The sequence below is a fragment of the Amblyomma mixtum genome, chromosome 1 (assembly GCF_055824585.1).
Source record: "Amblyomma mixtum isolate Tamu chromosome 1, ASM5582458v1, whole genome shotgun sequence".
Classification (NCBI taxonomy): domain Eukaryota; kingdom Metazoa; phylum Arthropoda; class Arachnida; order Ixodida; family Ixodidae; genus Amblyomma; species Amblyomma mixtum.
Genome location: NC_143012.1, coordinates 29,630,656 through 29,646,275, shown reverse-complemented (window position 1 = coordinate 29,646,275; position 15,620 = coordinate 29,630,656). Strand labels below are relative to the sequence as shown.

The 15,620-nt window shown below is 48.6% G+C and overlaps 1 protein-coding gene across 1 annotated transcript in view; it reads right to left on the bottom strand.

Annotated features, from left to right (window-relative positions):
* Nucleotides 1-15,620, bottom strand: part of LOC149365916 (uncharacterized) — a 138,059-nt gene that overhangs the window by 35,114 nt on the left and 87,325 nt on the right. The window contains exon 2 of the mRNA XM_089547230.1: nucleotides 12,584-12,743. Within this exon, the coding sequence (XP_089403356.1) occupies nucleotides 12,584-12,743 (160 nt within the window). The remainder of the gene's footprint in view (nucleotides 1-12,583; nucleotides 12,744-15,620) is intronic.

The following is a 15,620-nucleotide window of genomic DNA, read 5'->3' as shown; positions in this document are numbered from 1 at the left end:
AAGAGACCCACAGCCTCACTTTATGCTTCGTTCTTGTTGCTGTGTACACTTTGGCAAAGTAGCTGCCACGTCATACGTCCATCCCGTAAGTATAATGTGCAGTAATTTTCTATGTGCGTATCGGCCTCTTTATGTTAAACCTAGGGCGTGAAAATAAATTTACAATACACCAGCGTAACGCAGAGCTTACCTCTCGCAGAAATATGCTCCTATCAATTTGCTTCTTATCGAAATTTGCTTCTTATCGATTTGATTCTTATCGAAATATAATACTATCAATTCTCGACCCTTCATTAACCCTTTCTTAATTAGCACAGCTATATAACGCACTTAATCCACCGCGGAGTGCGGGGAAGTTGTGGAAACCTAATTCATATTTAGTTGGTTTGGTTGGTTTATGGGGTTTAACGTCCCAAAGCGACTCAGGCTATGAGGGACGCCGTAGTGAAGGGCTCCGGTAATTTCGACCACCTGGGGTTCTTTAACGTTCACTGAAATCGAACAGTACACGGGCCTCTAGAATTTCTCCTCCAAAGAAATACATATTTAGCTTGCTAGTGTTGGACCGAAACCGCCAATTCTGCCGCTGAATCATAGCTGCGCCGCAATACGGTGGCCTACACGGTGGCTGCGATGGCTACATCTGGCCACCTTAGCCGCGATGTTCTTCACTTCGTGCAAACTAAATTCTCTTAAGTAGAACCGCTTTTCACTTCTCTAACCTGTATTCAACGCGAGTGACTGCTTTGCATAATGCTGGTACGTAGATTAGCAAGTCAAATCTTTGAGGAGGTTTTCCTCGAGAAAAGTCGTATTGTTACGAGTGAATCCACCTCAAACAAATACGAAATACGAAACAAGACAAATACGAATCCATAACTTTCAGGCACTCCCGCAGGGGAGTGCCTGAAACACTAGTTAAGTGCCTACGAAACTCTGCGGTTACTAGTAACACCTGTCCGCTGTTCTTATTTTTCTCATCGCAGCCGCCATGGAAGTCTCCGTATTCATTCCAGGCTGTCTTATTATTCGTCTACTACAACTACTACCTCTCCACCTATTGATATCCTGGACAACTTATCCTCCTAACTTCGCAGCCATGTACGCAGTACGCGCATAAAGGACTGAATGTTCTTTATTCCGACCCAGGTGAGCTCGAACATGGATCACCCACCGTTCGTGACCCCAGCAGTACGGACGCAAAATCGCGTCTGCGAACACATAGCGTGCATGTCCTAGCGTGCACTTCGGCGTTCAAGAGCAATCACCGCGCAGCCGTTCACATTTTCAATGATCGACGCCGCGCAACGTTTTCGGAAATGCTGAATAAGCACAGGGCGACCGCGCGTACCTCATAAATTTCTCTGAAGCACATTCAGCGAAGCTGCCAAAGAAACGAGTGCGTGTTGCGGTTTGCAAGGGTGCTGCGGTTAACGTAGGTTAACGCTCGATGTTTTTTGTTGTTGTTGTTTTCCTTTGTGAGAACCACGTTAGACTTCTTGCGTTGAGACTGCTGCCGTACATAGAAATAACTGAACTCGCGGCGAACTCTTACCCTCTTTCTTTCAAGAGAAATATTCCATATTTTCACGCCGATGAATTAGTTCACGCGATGCCCGGCTTGTGGCGCTAGCATCGACAGATGTATTTTCTGGTTTTGTGCTAAATAGACAAAGGCTACGTAGCCCGGATAAACAGACAAATGATGACATACGGGGCTTATTCTACAACAAGCAGCAGTCAATGAAATCCACTTTAATGTCTCTTCACAGCAGCGCCGTTAGCAAACGCGAGAAAACGCCCTCACAAAGCTCACCGGACTTGACTTCGTCGCAGCCTTCTCCATTCTAGAGAACCGCACGCGATGACAACAACCGCCGTCTACTTTCGCACCATCCTCGGGTGGCTTATACTTCCAGGTCTACTCTCCCCCTTCGCTTTCCTTCTCACCCTCGTCTTCACTGTTCTCCGTCTCCACTCCCTAAAGTTATTTCGCCACAAGTAATAATCACGTTAAAAGCCTAATCACGGCCGCTTCGGATGCGCGCATTTGCACGGCCCCTGTAGTACAGCCACACGCCAAGCGTGTTTGCGCTGTAGCTCCCTCAGATACGTGACGCACTGAACGTTAATGTTTGGCAGCCGGATGCTAAAATTACCCACTAGTCGTCGCTGGCTTGGTCAGCTAAACAGTACTTTCTCTTTGTCTCGTCGATGCTAGCGCTCCGAGCGGCCAGGAGTCGTCGGTGGCCTAAGCGATTCTCGGACCATGTATACCTTGTATGTAGAGAGAAAGACAGAGCAACTGTTTTCGAGACGAAGCACTGCTCGCTGTACTCTACTGCGGGCGTCTTTGCCGTCACGAAGGAAGCAGACAGGGGGAAGGAAGGGGGAGGGGGGGGGGAGACCGGTGGCGGAGGTTCGGGTCACGTATGTTCACAATCAATACCAATAACGTCACCGGTTTACAAATAGCCGGCCCCATGCGAGTGCTGCTCAGAGCGACTGCAGCAGCAGAAGCCGGAATGGCCTTGGCCACGGCGGCGCGTCTCGAGAACCCGAGAGATCGAAAGCCAGCCGCTGAGATGGCTGAGAAGGAGAGCCGCAGAAAGAAAGAAGACAAGAAGAAGGATAGAAGAGGAGAGAGAGGGATGGGGGGAGGGGGGGAGAGGCAAAAGCAACCGCTATTGATCCGTCTTCGGATCCAAGCACGCCGCCACCGGCCCGAGGTATAAGAGCGGGCGCGCGGCGCGGTCTCAGGCCCGGCCTTAGGGAACTAATCTCACCCGGGCTCCCCGAGTTCTTGGGCCATTAGCCTCTGACGACGAGCCGGCGTCACGCCGGGGCCCGATGCGCATTTCGCCGCTGTATTTACTAATTTGTAGCCGAGGAAACGCTCGGTGCGCTTAAAGGAACGAAAGATCGTTAGAATAAAAAAAAATATACAAAGCATAAATCTACTTCTTTTCCCGCGGCACTCGGAAGGAATGGCTTCAGCGTTGGGCGCGCGCTGCAGACCGGAACGCTCTCAGGTGGTTTTTCGAAGTCTGCGGTGCCTGTCGAAGAAGAGGGCTTCGTCACGGTTCATAGCAGGAAGCGCGGGCCCCGGGGTATGCTATAGTTTGCGAACGTCGGAGAGCAGTAGGTAGCCTCGGGACTTCTAAAACCAGAGTTTCTTAATGGTCAGGCTGAACACTGAACGACAGCAGTTTGTCATCTGTAAGCAATAGAAAGCTCTAACGGTTTCAGCTTCAACGATTCCCGATCAAAAGACAGAGTAACAGCACCTTTGAAGAAGATGTAAAAGTTTTTTTTTTGTTTGTTTTCTTATTTGGAACACCCGAGGTAGCGCAAGAACAACACAGAGTTACGCCTCGCTCTTTCTATTGCTATTCTTCTATCCTCGGGCGTCAGCACCAGTGGTTGTGTTATCCAGTTTTTGTGTTATGAGTGTGTTGTATCAATGCCTCTCCAGCTACGTAATAATTGCCACCAGGAGGTTATTTCTTTAACTTCAAATTCTGTCGAAATTGAGTAAGGTTGCAAAGGGCACCCCGGAGTGTCTTTGCCACGCGTATGAGTGCTTATGACAGACAGTTACAGAACATGAGACTCAGCTCTTTATCACCTGGGATCTATAAGAATTGGATGGTATACAGAGTTCCCTAAGGCTCAGTGCTGGGTCCACTGCTTTTTAAATATTTACTAACGATCCTCCTAACTTCGCACCATCGAATATCCGTCTCTTTGCGGACGACTGTGTTCTTTATCGTCGCATATCTGATAACTCTGACCAGTCTCTGCCACAGTGTGACATAAGTCTCACAGAAACATGGTGCCGAAAACGGCCAAGGAAACGACGTTTTGAAATGCAAGTCTATGCGCGCATCACGAAAGCAGCGTAATCTCAGCTATCTGTATTTATCAAACTCTGCAACCCTTTCTGAAGCAGAATCCTACTGTTACCTCAACGCTACTCTCGACAAACTGACCTGGTAAGGGTAAGAGTGCATTTAAAAACTTGATGCAGACGCTTCCAAGTCACTCGGTTTCACCAGAAGATTCCTCTTCTTTTATTCCTAAACTCCCCTATGAAACTTTCATCCGTGCCAAACTCAAATACACCTCGGCAATCTGAAAGCCCCGTGAGGCATATCCAAATAATACTTTGGAACAAGGGAGGGGAAAACCTCAGGGTATTTCCCAACGTTTCGACAAGAGGACTTAGCGTCGTCTGGGCAAATCATTCATTATTGGCGGGGTTTAAATAGGGTCTTCATTCCGAGGCGGAAGGCTCTGTCTAAACCCCGCCAGTGATGAACGCTTTTTCCAGACGAAGACACACTTCCCACTTCACACCCTTCCCCCCCCCCCCCCCCCCCTCACCGGGCCTTCCTCCTTGGAGTGAAGGCTTTATTTAATCATCGCCAATGATGCACCCTTCGCCCAGACGAAGGCAGTTCCTCTTCTCGAAACGTCGGCGAGCCCCTGAGGTTTTTAAGGCGAAAGCCTTTAATGGCTCATGCTCGCGGTGTCCGTCCGTGCGCTGGAATCGTGCCAACTGTGGCCTCTCCTCCGCGCAGCGGCGCAACCTCCTCCCCTCCTTAGGAACCGGCGCGCCGGTGAGGGGCGCAGCTGTGCATAGCAACCGTGACGTCACAAAGTAGCGGTAGAACCGGCGCGCGCGCTTCGGCTGTGGCAACTGCACCGCCGCTCCTTCGCCATACGTCTCGTTGCAGTCGAGTGAGTGAGACGCATGGCTCCAAAGCGGCCCAGTGACTCCGCGCCAAGCGGTTCGGGGAAGCGGCAGTGGGTTGACCACAAGGCTTTCGCCAAGCACACTTCAAAATTTCCAGTGTCGACGCAAAGCTGCATAACTTTGATTATTCCTTATACTTTATTATCGCTAGCCGCCACATGGAACTTCGTGCCGCCGTTTCAGTTCAATGAGTTTTCCATGTCTCCATGGACGCACTAACGCTTTTAATAAGTCATTTCCTTCCCAGCCCAATTATACAGCATGGAGCGAATTACCCGAATCGATAGTCACTGAACTGGGCACGTTTGAGTATTAGGCATGTATTAGGAGCACATCTGAAGAATTAAATACAATGATTTCCTTTTTCTTGTATCTAATTATTTCGCCCATATAGGAGTTGTGGTTTGTGTTGCCGAAGATTGACCTTGGTATGTTTTGCTTACATTACTTATTTGTTTCTGGACTTCGCAGTTCCTTCTTCGTGTGACGAGTCATCGTATCGTGTGGTCATAATACACCGTTGTTCTGTTTTCTTTCGTTCTTGAATTTTGTGATGAGTTTTGTTTTCTCAATTCATTCTCTTGATTGTAATTGCCTAATGTCTGTTACCCGTGTTTGTATATATTGACCCCTGTCAAATGTTATCGATCTCCCCCTCCCCCTTTATGCAATGTCCCAACTTGGGGGCATTTGATGGTTAATAAACCAAGCAATGATGAACTGTCTTCCAGTGGATGTGGAATTATGCCACTGAGCCCGCGACGTCGGGCTTGATTCGCGGAAGCGGCCGCTGCATTTTGATGCAGCAAAGTTGGGAAAACTCTTGCCTGAGGGGATCTTGGCCAGCGTTATATAGCCTCCCACATAGTCTAAACTAACCCGAAGCCATTAATTATGGCATGGCTCCTGACTGCTACTTTTGCTTTCGACGGAGAGATTGAACTGTTCCTATAGTTAATTATTGAGAGTGCAGTGCTCCTTAATGGTGCAAGGCACCGTGATGAAGAATTAACGGCACACTAATGTTTTCCTTGTCTCTAGGCGAGCTATGTTTTCTCGCCATACAGGTGAGTACAGATCGAAGGCTGACAGGTGGGAAGCTTTCCTGATGTCCAATTTCCGGCTGAAACGCAACGTTTACAACTATATTTTTATTTTGCAAACTATGTTAGCTTTCCGTGGTCACGGTTAGCGCAGCGCCCATATTGCTAACGAAAAGTGACGTAAGAAAAAAGAATGCGGGTTCGTAAGTTGTTTTTTTTTGTTTGTTCACATTGGCAGTGACCGTATACGCCTCGATAAAGACAGCTAACTACGCGTAAACACTTGACTGCACCGTAGCAAGCGCACTCAGGGACCAAATAATAGCATGGTTCAGTATAGTGGAGAGCTGAACGTGTTGGTTCCTATTTCGAACAATAAGAGTCTAGAGTAAGGAAGAAGGAAAAAAAAGGAGGCGGTGAAGTTGAGCTGACATAAACGTTTGTTTCGGTACGTTCCACTGGGAGAAATATATAAAAGGGTCAAATGCGTTAGGCTTAGGTTAATGATGTATACGTGGAACATAACGCAAGCGTAAAAAACAAAAGCTCTATAAGCATACGCCTTTTGACACACTAGTAAAAGCTGAATGCAGCTACAATTCCTTTGTATGAAGGTAACTGAGGCAATACTCTTTCATGCACTGAAACAACGCAGAAGTTGAAAAAGAACTGGCAGTCCTGATGGTTTTCTCTAAAGTCTCGAGCGACTAAAAGGATTCTCAATAATATACCTAACCGGCTGTTTACGTAGCCCGAGGGTTTGACGTTGTCTGGTCAGGCATGGTACAGAGCTGATTAAAAATTCAGTCACTGACCACGTCGTAATGTTACAGGCGTTTCTGAACCACTACGGGTTCCACTTTCTCTGCGAGGCTACAAGAGCGCGTCGTCTCGATTAAGTATGCAAGACGCGACGTGGTGTTCTCGAGCAGATAGCAGTCTGTCCTGTCCATGTCGCTTCCATGTCGCTTCTTCTTTGTTCGTTGTATGTCGTTGTGGCCATGGAACCCGGAGCGCGTCCGAAACGCGGCTCACAACACAACATTCCGAGTTGGTCGGTGAGTGCAGTTTTCATTATTAAGATAGCCGGAAGAACTTAGAAGGACTTACTGCAGTTGCCCACGATTTCGAACGCAACGCCTTCTCCCAACTACACTGCATGGTGGAGAAATGGATGGCAGACGAGTATTATACATGGCGTTAAACCTGAGACTTTCCGCAATTTTTAAAAATAGGCTTTTTTGAGATTGGAGAGCATTTTTTTTTTTCGGCATAGCATTGTCAGCGGCGTAGTACACCCGACCAAATCGTTAACTAGCTCGGGTGTTGCATGGCTAAATGCACCTTGTAAAAGGTTCTTTCCGGCTACACCGCTGGCATATTCGAGCTATAATTTGACGCGTGAGATGGCTTTTCGTGGTTTCTTTTTGTTCATATAATGTTTGAGTGGAGTACTTGCGTGTTTAGATCAAAGTTATCAGAAATATTCATCGTCTGCCACTACGAAGAGCCGAAACAAGCGGAATGCGCAGCAATGGTTCTGGTCCGTATGGCCTCCTCCCCTGGGTAAACTACCACTCCTTTCATGGCGGACAAGTCGTTTACCCAGAGTAAGCGCAAATGAGCCACCAGAACCATTGCTGCGTATTCCGCTTGTTTCGGTCCTTCGTAGTGGCAGACGATGAATATTTCTGATAACTTTGATCTAAACACGCAAGTAGTCCACTCAAACATTATATGAACAAAAAGAAACCACGAAATGGCATCTCACGCGCCAAATTACAGCACGAATATGACAGCGGTGTAGCCGAAAATAACCTTTTACAAAGTGCATTTAGCGATGCAACACCCGAGTCAGCTAAAGATTTGAATGGGTTTACATCAGAGCCCAGCTAAGACGTGCTAAAAGCAGGCTGGTTAACTAATATTGGATAGTTAATTTTAAACTATTACTGTTAGGCTCCTTAAAATATTAAGAGGCGCGTAGCCCACCGTAATTAATATCCATATCAGTTTTTAGAATTTCTAAAACGCCGTTTCCGTCGGCGCTGTGACCCAACAAAGTTTGGCTACATCGCGAGAAAATGCATGCGCTTTCGAGAAGCTTGTAGGCAAAGCGACCTCTCCAGTGCACGTAACTTATCCAAATAGCCAAAATTTGTAGGGCTCCTGAGCCTAGCGTAACTGCATTTTTTAAATTCTAGAAACTAATATGGGTATTACTTACGATGGGCTACACGCTTGTCAGTAATTAAGGAGACTAACAGATATAGTTAAAAATTAACCAGCCTGCTAGTTAGCACGTCTAAACTGTATTTTGATGTAATTGTGTAAAGTCTTACGTGAAGCATCCTGTATACCTAGCGTAGATATATCTAGAAGTAAACTACCCTTAATGAGTGAGATACATACAATTGGGCTACCGTGTTTTGTCATGACACTCATCACGATGTGAATACAATTTGTATACGTCTCGGTTATAACGCTCACTGAGCGAACATCTTGTATTCCAGGGCAAAACTAGTGCTGGAATACAGGCGCCTATTCCCTCCTCATAACCTCCTCATAGTTAACTCACCTCTCCTCTCAGCCAATCACGTGACGATTCGAGGCTTCTGACGAGGACTGACTTTTTCGCTGCAAATGAAGTTCAATTAACTGCTGGCTGTCGGCAGTGAAAAAAAAAAACGGCTTTTCCATAGCATCTTTCATCTTCAGGCTAACTTGACTGAAGCACGTTTCTACCGAGGTAAAAAAAAGAAAATAAATGGTTGCCTGACTAACCGAATGCGCTGTCCGAACTTATAGGAAACGGCACATGCGGCTAAGCGACTAAAACGCTCGTCACACGTCATAAACGCTAACCAGGCCTCAATTTTGTCACGAAGCAATTCCCGCAGTGACGAGCGTTTTCGGAAACCACGGGACAATGCAGAGGGACTGCAGGAATGCGATTCAACGCTGTCTAGGGCAGTCGGAAACGGAAACTTAGATGGACGGGCAAAAAAAAAAAAAAGGAAACAGCCTACAAAAACGCATGTGGCGGCTGCGGCGGTGTCGAGAGATTGGGAAGGGGGGGGGGGGGGGGGGTGTCAGCTCGCGCCCATCGCGTCTGCACTTGCGGTGCGGCTCGGAACAGCGCACGTCACTCAAACGGCGGAATCAATCACGGCCGGCCCGTCGCCCTCTTCCGTGAAGAGCGGAACCGCGGGACAGCAGAGGCGGAAGCAGAAGAGGAAGTGGAGAGTGGAGAAGACAACGGAGACGAGACCCCCCCATCGGTAGGGGCAAGAGGGAGGGGGCCCAATCAATGGATGGCTAACGGCGTGGAGCTCCCGGGCGCACATATTTCAGACACCGCCTCCGCTGCCGCTGCGCTCGGCTGGCCCCAAATTTCCCGAAACAAATCAACGCCCTCCGCCGGCGATGCTGGCTGTCGCTTTGCTGGCGGCTTTCCAGAGCGCTTCGATTTTCGCCGATGGCACTGGTCTTCGACACCGGGGCCCTCTTCCTGCACTGTTCAGGCTCAGCGGTTTCCCGCAGTACTATGGAAGGTTTATACGGTCGGTGGCAGCCAGTCGCGAGCGCTGTTGGCGGCAAGAATGCCTTCGTCTGCGCTTCTTCGCCGTCTGCTTTCCGTTGCCTTGTCGTCTGCTCGCACCACTAATCCATGCACTCATAAAGAAGTAGCCGTCGCTTGACGCATTTTGAATGACACCCAACAAATAGCCAGACGCCTGATTACTGGCTAAAAGGAAAAGATAAAATGCACTATAACCCGCTGTGCAACGACTCTGCTTATGTACACTCAATCCAAAAAGGGACTAAAAAGTTAAGGTGCTTATTATTTCGGGGACTTACTACAGCCACACAACTTATAAGTCGCTCAAATATGAACTACTCCCATGGGGACTAGCTGCAGAGGGACACCAGTGACAGTTAGTCCCCAAGGGAGTAGTTGTCGATATTTGAGCGACTTGTAAGTTGTGGCGCTACAGTTAGTCCCCGAAATAAAAAGCACCTTAGCTTTTTAGTCCTTTTTTGGCATCAATAAGTCGCTCAAATATCAAGAACTACTCCCTTGGAGGCTAACTGCAGAATTACATCAGCGACAGTTAGTCCCAGTGGTGCTGTTAGTCCAATTTCACCCCATTCCGGCTCGGAGTGCACGGCATCGGTACGCCTCGTAGCAGCGGCAACGCTGCGGGGAACTATTGTGACGGCGCATACGGCACATATAGTATACGCCGACAGCGAAGCCGTAGCAGCATCCGGGGTCGTCGAACGGATCGAGATGCCGACGCGGGTCGCGGGCCCGGTCATTGTTCCGAGCCGTTTGGCTGACGGCGCCGCTCAGAGGGCAGCACCTGGTGTGCGCTATAGCGCGTCATACTTTGCGCCTTCCGTCGCTGTCGCCGGAATGCAGCCGCGACAACGACCACCGCTCGGGGTCCCCCGTGGAGCTCGTCAGAGCGGAGCAGAACGGGAAGCCAGGGCGGCAGGCCGGACGACGATGGCTGCTTCCGCCGAAGCGAGAACGGCAATAACAGCTATCATCCTATACGGTAGCGAATAGGGTGTGCACCCTCTTATTCTCGTCATAAACACTGCTCCGAAAGCGGATCGAACGCGGGGCTTTCAATGAAGATTTAGAAGATGGGACGACACACAAAAGCTTTTCGAGCAATCCTCCGAAGCTACTCGGATATATTGATTGGCAGTGTCACATAGACACGGACGTTAGCTCTTAGGGTTGTTTGAGGCTTGATTCGGAAACGGTTGTTACTGAATCCGCTGCGGTGGTTCAGTAACTGGGCGTTCGGCTGATGAACCCTAGGTCTAGGTTCGAATCCCGGCCGCAGAGGTCGCAACTCGACCGAAGCCAAATGCTAAAATGCACGTGTCCTCTTCGATGTAAGCGTATGCTAGGGGACCTAGGGTGGTCGAAACTAACCGGCAGTACCATAGACGGCGACCCCCAGAGGACTGCAGAGTCTGTACGTTGGACCCACACACCCACTGCCTCGGGCCCATGTTTTTTTTTTTTTTTTGTAGTTAACGTGTATAAAGCTACCCGTAAACAGGATGCGTTTTTTCTTCAGTTAGTACAATCTTCGTCACTCCATTTAGCCCATTATCACGAAATGCGCTAAAGTGATTCCAGATTGTACGTAACGGTGCATGACGGAGACAACGCGCAATTCACAGAGGTGAGGCGACAGCAGTGTATATGGACCCCGAGAAGTGGATAATTACGAATAGGAAACAGGCAGGGAAGCGTATCGATCACTACTCCAAATTTGCAGATATTCCACACTAACTTTCCTCAAAGCCATGCAAGGCACACGAGTGCGCGTCAATGAAAGAGCGAAAGTTTAGGAACAGTATAGTAACGCGCCTTCTGAAACAAAAATTGCGCCTCCTGTGTATTGTTTGAAGGAGTACTGTAAATGGGCGTACTGGTGTGCGAGCATGCTCAAGAAAGCATCGCCAGCAAGACCAAAGCACTCAGGAAGAAGAGCACACATAACGAGCTCTATACATGCATGTGCGTTCTTTATTCTTCGTGCTTTCGTTTTGCTGGCGGCGATTCTTCAAGTACATTGTTTCTTTGAGCTTAACACAGCATATGCCTAGCGTGGGGTTGACCATGTAAGGGGAAGAAAGTTCTCTGAACGGCCAGAGGAGTTTTAAGTACTTACTAGCCTGTTCCTAATGTTGCATGACTGCTTTATTTATTTCTTTGTATTATTGTTTCTTTGTAATCACCCCACTCCTGTAATAGCCTCGCTAGAGGCTGCAGCATGTAAAAATAATAAATAAATAAAATTTATAAGGCCTGCGGCAGCTTCGCCTTTGATACAAAATACGATGAACATGGAAAGGCATCCGACAAGTACATTACGCCTACCGTCAAGCGTGCTTTAAGCCTTGTCGCCAAGGGCGAATTGCGAGACCTGGAATTCTGCTAACGTGGAGCGACGCCTCCACGAATTGTCGTTTCCTGTTCCAGCGGAAGTCGGAACCTTCCAACTCAAAAGCGGATGTTCCACCGTTCGGTTCCCAGGCCTCCGGGACACGGACTTTTCTTAAATTCTTCTCTTTGGACATCTTCATCGAGGTTACGCCGGACAACGGACATCCGCTAGGAAACCGCGGAAGGTTTCGCCCCATGAATCCTTTTCGAAGCATTTAAACGGACACTGACTGAGGACAACTCCATTCAACTATGATTCTCAGTAAAAATCGAGTGTTTGGCTCTTTTTTAGGTTGGTTTTGTTTATGGGGTTTTACGTCCCAAAGCGACTAAGGCTATGAGAGACGCCGTAGTGGAGGGCTCCGGAAATTTCGACCACCTGGGGTTCTTTAACGTGCACTGTCATCGCACAGTACACGGGCCTCGAATTTCTCCTCCAAAGAATAGCTGTCTCGACGCTCGTTCGGCAGTTAAAGACGCTTTTCTTTTTTTTGCTCAGAAAATTGGATTTAGAAACGCCATAATTCTTTTCCCGCCACCTGATTCAAATCTGTGACGTCAAGACTGAAAGGGACCTCGTGATCACCGTTTGGAAGTGAGTGGCGTTGTAGCATAGCCTCAGGGATCCGCGTTTAAAGCTTTTTTTATTATTCGCTGCAGTTTCCTTGCCAAAAAGCCTAGGTGGCGACACCTGTATTTCATTTGTTGACCTATTTTTAGCTAACAAAAGCTGGGTTTTCAGTGAAGGTAGGTTCTTCGTCCCTTTGATGGGGAGGCGTGTGGGGAAGGGGGCCGTTCGCTCACCTGTCCTCGATGAGGAACATGTCTCCGTCCGTCTGGACGCAGGTGCCCTTGAAGGTGATCTGGGTGCGTTCGATGCTGATGGCCGGGTGGGCGCCCTTCTGGAACCACATGCCGTGCCAGCGCGGGGGGAACTCGCACCCTCCGCCACCTCGGCCCGGATCTGCGAGAGGGGAGGGGGTTGCAGTGCATGAAACAGCTTTGCCCACTTAATATGGCACTGAATAGCAATACGTTCTGAATAACGATGCAGCGCGTTAAGAGACGGCCTTCATCGAAATAGTTCCAGACAACAGGACTGCCTGCATTTCCTGCAAGGCGAAACAGAAGAACGAAGCAGTCCTGAATCCTTAGTCAACACGGGGTAGCTTAGGTGGTGTTCAGTATAGTTGTCACCAGCGGAAGGGGTGAATTCAGTGCGGTAATGAAAGACACACTGGCACGCAGTCACTTCGCTCAAATCTCTTAATTTATTGATTATGCCAGCCTGGTTTACTGGCTGAAAAAGTTGGTTTAGGTTTGTGATTAGGTTTATGGTAGTTTAACGTCCCGAAGCGACTAAGGCTATGAAGGACGCGGTAGTGAAGGGAAATTTCGACCACCTGGAGTTCTTTAAAGGTGCACTGAAGAGGAATCTGAACTCGTCTTTTTGCCGCGGGAACTCAATCTACACGTTCTTGGCATTCTTAGAAACTGCGACTTATTGCCCTGTGTGGCCGATTTTCCTAATTAAATCGAATTAACACCCGGCTCCCGCCTTTTTTTTGAATTCTCCCTCGTACGGTGGACGGAGTCGACCAACGTGTGAGTGCCTTTCAGCCAGCTCCGTGGAGGCTTTGCTTTCGCTTTACTTTGTTTTTTTAGGTTTCCGTGAATAAATAGTTTCATTCGCAGATAATATAGCCGCAAAATAAGCCCGCAAAAATAAAAATACGCGCGCACTATTTGCTACTACAGATTACTACGTATTACTCCGCCGATGGCAGAGCCGCAAGCCTCCACGGAGCTGGCTGAAAGGCACTCCACGCGCTGGTCGACTCCGCCCACCGTACGGGGAGAATTAAAAAAAAAAAAAGGCGGTAGCCGGACATTAATTCGATTTAACTAGGAAAATCGTTCACACAGGGCAATAAATCCAAGCTTCTAAGAATGCTCGGAACGTGTACATTGAGTTCCCGCGGCAAAAAGACGAGTTCAAATTCCTCTTCACTGCACCTTTAAGAGACGGTCTTGGTCGAAACAGTTTCAGACAGCAGAAATGCCTCCAATTCCTGCAAGGCGAAACAGAAGAACAAAGCAGTCCTGAATTCTCAGTGAATACGGGGGAAGCTTTAGGTAGTGTTCAGCATAGTTGTCACCAGCGGGAGGGGTGAATTCAGCGCTGTAACAAAACACACACTAGCACGCAGTCACTTCGCTCAAAGTCTGTTAATTTAGTGATTATGCCAGCCTGGTTTACTGGCTGAAATAGTTGGTTTAGGTTTATGATTTGGTTTATGGGGGTTTAACGTCCCGAAGCGACTCAGGCTATGAAGGACACGGTAGTGAAGGGAAATTTAGACCACCTGGGGTTCTAACGTGCACTGACATTTAAGAATCCCAGGTGGTCGAAATTTCCCGAGCCCTTCACTACGGCGTTCCTCATAACCTGAGTGGCTTCGGGACGTCAAACCCCCCTAAACCAAACCATAAACCTAAACCAACTATTTCAACCAGTAAACCAGGCTGGCATAACCACTAAATTAGCAGACTTAAGAAACAGCCGATAGACAGGAAGGGATATTTCCAAAGAACAATATGCTGAACTGTTCCAAAAAGAGTGCATAGAAACCTCTAAACATGCGTCGAACGCCGTGAAAGAACTACAACCTCAGTCACAGAGTGAGAAGTAACCGAATCGAACAAATGCGCAATTCCTTTGCTTGCGCGCGCCGAGCTGTGTTATCACTGACGCCTGCTAGCACGTGGTAAGGTCTGCACGCCCAGAGAGCGCCAAAGGAACTGCGGAACGAATTGACGTATGCATAGTTATGCAATCGAGACAGAATCGAGGCAAACATAAACGCTCGAGAGCAGCAGCTTTTTGAACTTTCGGACGTCCCTTCCTTGTCAAAATCGGACCCTCTCTTGAACGAACGTTTACATACAGCGCCAAGATCTCGACCAAAACCTTCGTGCCTTTGCCAAATCTAAATCGAAGGAGCAGACTCGGGCAACGCACGGACAAGCACTTGGCTTCAAAAGCCCCGTATTCCGCCCTCTAGTTTCGCCTGCAGGATTCATGTCGCCACTCAAGTTTACGTAGTTCCGCTACTAGAAGTTTCGTTATCTCCCTTTCAAAGAACTAGTCAACTCGAAACGTGCCCCAACCGTTTACTCAACACCTGAAAGCGCACTCGGTGTTCACGAGAGTCTCTCGGACTTCCTCCTCAACTTCCGGCGAAGACGGCAAAACCGGAACACACCATAGGCCCGAAACACAGTCCAGTTCGTGCAACCGGTTCCTCTAAGCACGCCTTTGTTTTTCTTTCCTTATTTATTCTTCTTAGTTGGGTTTGCCTACACATGGCCACAAAACACGGTGCACAGACGTCCCAGAGACATCTCGCGGACGTCTCGCAGTGCCACTCACGAAGCGACCGCGCACGCCTGCAAACCTTCCTCCCGGCGAGACAAAAGCTTACGCGCTTCCAAACTTCTCGAGGGAAGTTTCCAGAGCGGAAACGAATAAAGACGCGACAAGCAGTGCGACTACCGAGTCCGACGCGCTGCGCGTTCTTTCGCAAAACTTCGAAGTCAGTTAAGCTCCCGCCGAAGCGTGATGATACGGCCACACCCCAGCAACCGCCGACCTTATCAATTGAAACGCACTCGCATTGTTCTCGCTTAAGACTGCCATTAGAATAAAGCTTCTCACTTCCTTTCGAGCTCGTGTTTGCTTTCGACAGCTCGTGCGGTGTTTCGAGGCTTACTCTGGCTTCGGAAACCGATGGCCAAAGAGACTTCGGGGGGAAAGCGCGATGTGGCGCGACGCCGGACG